The sequence below is a fragment of the Filicampus tigris genome, chromosome 4 (assembly GCF_054856515.1).
Source record: "Filicampus tigris isolate MCC_2025a chromosome 4, RoL_Ftig_1.0, whole genome shotgun sequence".
In the NCBI taxonomy this organism is placed as follows: Eukaryota; Metazoa; Chordata; class Actinopteri; order Syngnathiformes; family Syngnathidae; genus Filicampus; species Filicampus tigris.
The window spans coordinates 1,367,501-1,375,000 of NC_141220.1; the positions used below are offsets into that span (position 1 = coordinate 1,367,501).

A 7,500-nucleotide genomic window follows, 5' to 3' on the forward strand; every position below is an offset into this window, starting at 1 on the left:
ATGAAATACTTGGATTGTGACAGTTTTTCAGACAGATCGCCCAGCTCGCCCGCTAAGCAAATTATTTTTAAAACGAAGTTTATTTAATCTTTATATTCACCAGTTTATTTTACTCTTTCTTAGTTATGTTGACCTCTTATTAAAGGTTGTGTTTTATGTTTCAATAAAATAACCTCAATTCATTTTTCTCCTGGTTATTATTTTCAATAGTTAAAAAAAGAAAAAAATCAATATATATCAATATTGACCAATTTGGAACACTTATATCATGATATACTTTTCAGTCATATTGGCCAGTCCTAGCTGCTACTAACTTTTTTAGTTGGTTGCATTAGCACAAGATCTGGTCGCACCCTTTTTTGGTACGGTACAGCATGATCATATTTGCTGATGTTTAGTCGTCTCAATTGGCATACCGTACTTCCGTATTAAGAGAAGATTGACAGTGACTCAAGATAAAGTTGTAAAATATTTTGCTGTAATAACAACTTTGTTCGGAACAAGTAGCGGCTGACATTTATTTTATATAACTTTAAAAGAAGACAAAAAAGGAAACAGTACCGCGGCAAAAATTGAAAAGGGAAGTCAACCCAAAAATGTTCTTTACAGCAGTGGGGGTTTTTTTTGAGTCAAGGCACATTTATTTCATTGAAAAAATCCCGCGGCACACCACCAGCTGAAATTGTGGAAATAAAAGCTTATTTTAACAATATATAAGTGTTATATTGTTTATATAAGCAGTTTTTTAACATTGAAGAATAACGTTATATTATAAAGTCTTGAACAGGAATTAAATAAACATAAAAGAAAAAGTGTTTTATAATGTTTCGTATTGATACTTACTCAGTGTGAAACATGGGCCTGTTTGGATAAACAGATAAATGGTCACTAATTCGCTTGTCTCTAAACAAAGACAATTAGCTACCTGCTGCTGCTACATGCTGGTAAGGAAGAGTACTACAATGTAGTTAAGCCATGATTACGCTCCAGGCGCTAGACCGCACAGGCACACAAATTAGATCATTTCCCACGGCACACCTGACAATATCTCGTGTGTATCTCCAGTGTGTCGCGGCACAGAGTTTGAAAACCACTGCTTTACAGTAATATGTTCTATGCGCCTCCACTAGTGGAAACATATTATTGTGATTAATATTGCATTGAAAAAATGTCTAAATATGAGGGAGAGGGGTGGGTGCACTAGCATTACACTCAAATGTGTTCCAATTGTCGGTATGTGTGCAGCCCACTTTAGAATAAATGTCATACTCTCTTTTGTTGTTCATTTAACTTTTATGAGGTGTAAATAGTATTTGTTGTTTTATCCTTCCATCCATCCATCCATTATCTGAAGCGCTTATACTCACGAGGGTGGCTGGCGTGCTGGGGCCTCTCCCACCCGTTTTCGAGCTATAGGTGGCGTACTCCATGCGTGGGAGAAAACCCACGCAGGCACGGCGAGAACATGCAAATTCCCCACAGGAAGGCTGCGGAGCCCAGGATCGTACCCTGGACCGCTGTCCTGTGAGGCCGATTTGCTAATCAGTTGTCCACCATGCCACCCTTGTGTTTTACGATCAGTACTGCAAAAACATTTCTCATCACTCCATTATACCATATGTTGGGGCTGAGCAAGGTCGATGACTTGTCTGATCTTTAGTAGGGACTTGACTTGGTCTAGTTTTACCACAGTAGCGTGGGACTTGCTTGAAAGTTGAAGGTCAAGACTTGAGACGTGCACACATGACTTACTCACACCTACTCTGCCCTGCTCTACTAGGACCTAGTGGATTCTGATGCTCTGCTTGATGAAGAAGATTTGAAGAAGCCTGATCCAGTGTATCTTAAAGCCCCCAGCTGTGGGCCAGGCGCAAGCAAAAAGAAGAAAGCCTGCAAGAACTGGTATGTTTTTAGCACTGTAGGAAGTGACTTTATTGCAGGGGTCCTCAACAAGCGTTCATATCCAGATACATCTTGATACAGAATCAGATTTGATATTTTGAGAAACACTTCTAATAACAATGAGACAAATGGCTGCCATCTTGGTGGAATATTCTAGAAACTATGTAATAAGCACTTCAAACGCCGCAAAACTCTTCCATAACAAATGAAATCATGACAAAACAATGACTAAAGCTCATTCTATATCAGGGGTGGGCAAACCTTTGGACTTGCGGGCCACATTGGGATGTAAAATTTGACAGAGGGTCTGGGCCAGGAACATTTGCATAGAGTGCTTGGGCCAGATAGCACACACAAATAAACGAATACGCCAATTGACTACCAGTGTGCACTGAGGGCTGCACCTTTCAAACGTGGAAAAGAGCTCTCATGCTGGTCGTACGTTTGTGTCAGTGAATATGCAAGATGCGGCGCTTCCACACCTGTTCAGACAAGTCCTCTCCTTGCGTTGTCGCCTTCAGCGGCTTCTGCTCAAAAGCTCCTCAATTATCTAAAAACTTTCTGTACTTTTTTTCTGTTATTTGTGGTAATAAATGTTTATTTATTGAACAACACCATCTACAAAAAAAATTAATTCAACTATTATTTTTCACGATATAAAATGTCACTAATAACAAAACATCAATAATTTAAACCAAATGAGCCATAGGATGGAGTCAAAATACAGGTGTAACATAACTATTAATAAAGAATAAATAATGAAAACAATTTAAAAAATCTTACAAACTAGTGTGAAGCAAATTCTTTGCAATGAACAACACATAGAACAAACTTTAACAGTAAGGAACAAAGATAAATAATTGTGTTGGTGTTATCTTTGTTCCTTGTGCAGTTTTTCAAAAACGCAAGGCCTATGTTCAAACCCAGCTAGAAAGAATTTCTTTTTTTTAAATGATGAGGAAATTAGTGGAGGACGTGAACGAGAACAAAAAGAATAATCTGGATCAAATTCATGATTTGAATGTACCCGACAAGGAATGGTTGCTACATTTTGGCCACAAGCTTTAACTATTTTGACCCATTTGAAACTCTGAATGTGGTCATGGTAACTAAGGCAACGCCACGGATCTTCCACACGACTCAATTCGGCGGGGGAAGACGGACTGCACTCTTTCAATTTATTACACACAATGGAGTTTCAAGACATGATATAGGTTGTAAAGAAGTGAAAATTTGCAGCATTATAATGTTATGATTGCAGCCCAAAACATAACCCTGTTACCCTCTTGCGACATCGCAGCCTTGACATGGTGGCCGTCCACCAACCGTCCACTACTTTATACATTTCTGCCATCCAGCATTGCAAGGCACTCATCGGTGAACAATCTCATGTTCCATTATTGGCTGTTATTTCTCCTGGTGTGGCCCCCATCCTCCCCTGACCTCAACGCTGTTGAGAACCTTTGGAGCTCCCTCAAGTTAAAGATCTGTGAGGGCGGGAGGGCTTTCACATTCAAACAGCAGCTATTCTGATATCCTGGAAAGAAATCCAAGCAGACAATCTACAAACACTCAGTTTATTAAGGCCTCGCTAGTCGAGGAAGCTAGCTTATCCAAACAGATACACGTTCACAAACAAACTCCACAGACTCCAGGCGTGCAGCGAAGTTGCCCGTTTATATTGTGGAACTGCAACAAGAAACAGAAAGTACAATCAATCTATGCACTACATACACATGTATTTTCATTGACATGAACAAGATGAGCCTATGCTAACGAGCACGATTTGCTGTAGCGATAGCGATTAGTACGTTCAGTCAACAACATCATCCACAATTCAGCTCACATATAAATGTTGCATGCTCATTACACACAATTGTCTAAGTTACTTACAGACGACGCTTGGACAAGAATGAACCACAAGAGAAAGCTGGTGGGGTTTCCATAAAATCGAGATACTTCCTGTTTCTGACTCTATTACTATTTTTACACGTATGCACGCAAATAACATTGGCCACTATTAGGTGCGCAAACACAATTTACAAACTTGAAAATTAACATTGGCGGCACGGTGGTCGACTGGTTAGCACGTCCGCCTCACAGTTCAGAGGTCGTGGGTTCGAGCCCGGCTCCGGCCTCCCTGTGTGGAGTTTGCATGTTCTCCCCGTGCCTGCGTGGGTTTTCTCCGGGTACTCCGGTTTCCTCCCACATTCCAAAAACATGCATGGTAAGTTGATTGGATACTCTAAATTGCCCCAAGGTGTGATTGTGAGTGCGGATGTTTGTCTCTGTGTGCCCTGCGATTGGCTGGCAACCAATTCAGGGTGTCCCCCGCCTACTGCCCAAAGACAGCTGGGATAGGCTCCAGCACGCCCCGCGACCCTTGTGAGGATAAGCGGTACAGATAATGGATGGATGGATGGAAAATTAACATTGAACATAACACAATTCAATGTTCAATGAATTGCAAGAATTGTGAAGCTGCTATTGAACAAGGCGTACCATGTTAAAATGTAACCAGACCCTTTCAGATGTTTGTGATTGAAATAGGTTTGATTTCAGGAAATATGAGCCCATAATGCTACAAATTCAACAAATGGCTAATTTCAGTTCTTTACAACTTTTGAAATGTCTTGAAACTCTGTTGTGTGTGATAATTTGTAACAGTGCATTTGAAATTATTCTTGGGAGGTTTGTTAAAAAAACATTAAATATATTCTAATGGTTGATGACTTGGAAATTAGGCTGAGTGTCATTTGTATCAACTATTTGGGAAAATCTGAGTAAAATATCATTTGCATAAAAATGTTGGTGCAATACAATCAGAGGTGGGTAGTGTAGCAACAATTTGTGCTCAAGAGTACTGTATATGGCTCAAGTAAAAGTACAAATTATCCCTCCAAATAAGTGTTAAGTGAAAAAATTGCTACTGTATTAATGGTGAATAACTTAGACAAAAATATAAAATGGGAATGTACAAATTCAGTTATTGCCCAACAATATCAATTGAACTGAAACAATAATCCAAGTAATCTCTATGAAAATAACGTAAAAAATGACAATAACAAATTCTGTCACAAGAAATTGTCGTAATTAACCTTTTTTGTTTACACTGAAGAAACAGTGTAATAAGATCACCAGAGATTACATAGCTGTTCTTTTCATTGTTGTTTTTACAAGGCTTCACAAGGCTCGGGAAAACAAACAAAAAAAAACTCTTTCCGGAGCAGTTTTACTAATCAAAGCAAGTTCTAATTTTGAAGAGCAATTTTTTTTTGCATTTTAATCATGGGGACTTGACTCAAGTGTTTTATTAAACAGTAAAAATTGTACAATATAACGAATAAACAATTGGTTTTACTTTTGTATATAATTAACTGTATTTATTTTTTAAATTTACATTGTGCATAGCAACAAACTGTAATTTTGTGTCTAGAACATTTTCACTGGGGTAATTTCAAACAAGTACAAATTTCAGTTTATTGTATAGGAATTTCATTTTAGATTAGGTGTTTGATTAAGAAGAGCTACCGGTCATGTAATTTTGAGAGCATTTGGTGTGCAGACCTCAAAAGTCCAAATCAAAACTCAGGTCTCAATTGTGAAAACTGACAAAACTTTTACTCCAAATATTTTTATGAATACTTTTAAGATTATCGGCCAGTCCTCCTCACTGACGTACGCCATAACAGAACTAAACTCATATCCGGTCACCTGTTCTTTTATGCAAATTTTCTCTACAGAGTCCATAATTTATTAATTTAGCCTACCTGCTATATGCTGTGCAAAGTTAGATATCGTGACTGTCCTGTGAAAAACAGGAAAATGGACATAAGTCTTTTTCACAGGACAGCGACGATATGCTCTGCTTCAATGCAGTTCCAGCCAAACTTCTGTGAAAAATGTACTCGATTACCCAAGCACTCTTATACAATTGCCATTAGCAAGATGTGAATGCAGGTGGAGGAGTTCAGCAGGCGAGGGCGCTATGCACTAGGTTATGAATTACTGTTAGGTGGTATGCGGAGATACAGCAATAAAGGGTGGATGCTAACTGACAAACTGGATTGGCAGCGGGCAGTGAAATGAAGATAAGTACTGTTTATTTTCTCTTGGTTCTGTTCCGTTTTAATCAGCAAATTTGCTGCTTTGTTAAAAGGCATTGTTAGGAAAGAATCTGTTCAGGTACATACAAGTACATTTACAGTTCAAAATCGTTCTGTAAGTTGAGTAAATATACATTTTTTTCAACATAGGTGTGGCTTACATAAAGGTGCGGCTTGTTTTTTTTCATTATATTTTTTAAAAATAGAGTGGGTGCGGCTTATATAAAGGTGCGGGTTATAGTCCGGAAAATACGGTACTTATGACCATGCTATTTTCTTTTTCTTAGAAATGCCTCACTGAGAAATCCCACCAAACCCTGTACCTGAGGATGAGCCTCTGTCTGCTTACACTGCTAATTGGCCTTCAGTTCTGACTGACAGAATTTGTACATAGCTGATTTGTAGAGGACCAAGTGAGGTACCTGCTGACTTTGCTTGCTGTCAAATTGACAGGAGGAAATCAGTCATGAAATGAAGCAGATATTCCATTTTCTATTTGAAATGGCGTGACATGTTATCTTTTAAATGAAAGGCAATGTTAAAAATTCAACTTCTTTTGTAAGCGCATGTAAATCAACGGAGGGGTGGTGCCATAGCAAATCTCACCCAATGCGCCACATTGGCTAGAGCCCTGCTCGTAACCTTCATGCCACGTTGTTGGATTACATCATTAGGTCAAGGAGAGATGAACAATGCTTCTTTTCAAATGAATTCGACTCCACTTTACCTGTCCTAGCAGATGTCATGGCTATGAGTATTGCTGATTTAAGTCCCTACCTTGCGGATTTTACTATTAGTGTAATAACAAAATGAAAAGGATACAAATACTATACTGTAGTTGTTTTTGTGAAAGATCACTGATGGTGTTTTTCATTGATTTTGGAATCGCCAATTTCTAATAAAGAATAGAAAGGTGTATACAATTGTATTTCTGCTTGTGTGGAACATACTGTACATCCATGGTGTGGAAGCGCACCTTTCATTTTGCTTTGAAAGTATATTTCTTGGCCTCTTTGACTATCCACTTGTGATAAAATGAAAACGTTTTCATCCAATTTTTTAAATGTCGAAACATTATTTTAAGCCCAATGTGTAGAATTTAGTGCCATCTAGTGGTGAACTAATAGAACGACCTAAGGCCAAAGTGCGTGCATTTTGAAGCATGTGCACTACGGTGCCTCAGAGAGACCACACTTCACAACACCAATTTCTTCAGCAGAGGTACAAGCAAATTGTTATCATAAATGACTTCTAGTAGTCCCTCAAGTGAGGGCTTTGCATTTGTTACACACGCTGTAGTCGTGATGTGGAGGAACTACGTTGGCTAAGTTTCTCCTTAGGGTACCCGAAGCAGAAAGATGGCGGCGAAACATGGCAGCCTCCTGGAGGGGAGGCGCGCCTTATGTAATAGAATTCGAGGTGACTTCACTTAGGATTACATAAAAAAATGTACTTTGATCTGACAGAACACATTTTTTTTTTTTGCATATTT

General features: G+C 38.7%; 1 protein-coding gene across 2 annotated transcripts in view; it reads left to right on the plus strand.

The window, feature by feature from the left end:
• ciapin1 (cytokine induced apoptosis inhibitor 1) overlaps positions 1-7,500 on the plus strand; it is a 49,454-nt gene that overhangs the window by 37,366 nt on the left and 4,588 nt on the right. For both annotated transcript variants that reach the window (XM_086027421.1, XM_086027420.1), the window contains exon 7: positions 1,781-1,902. In XM_086027421.1, coding sequence (XP_085883547.1) covers positions 1,781-1,902 — 122 coding nt within the window. The remainder of the gene's footprint in view (positions 1-1,780; positions 1,903-7,500) is intronic.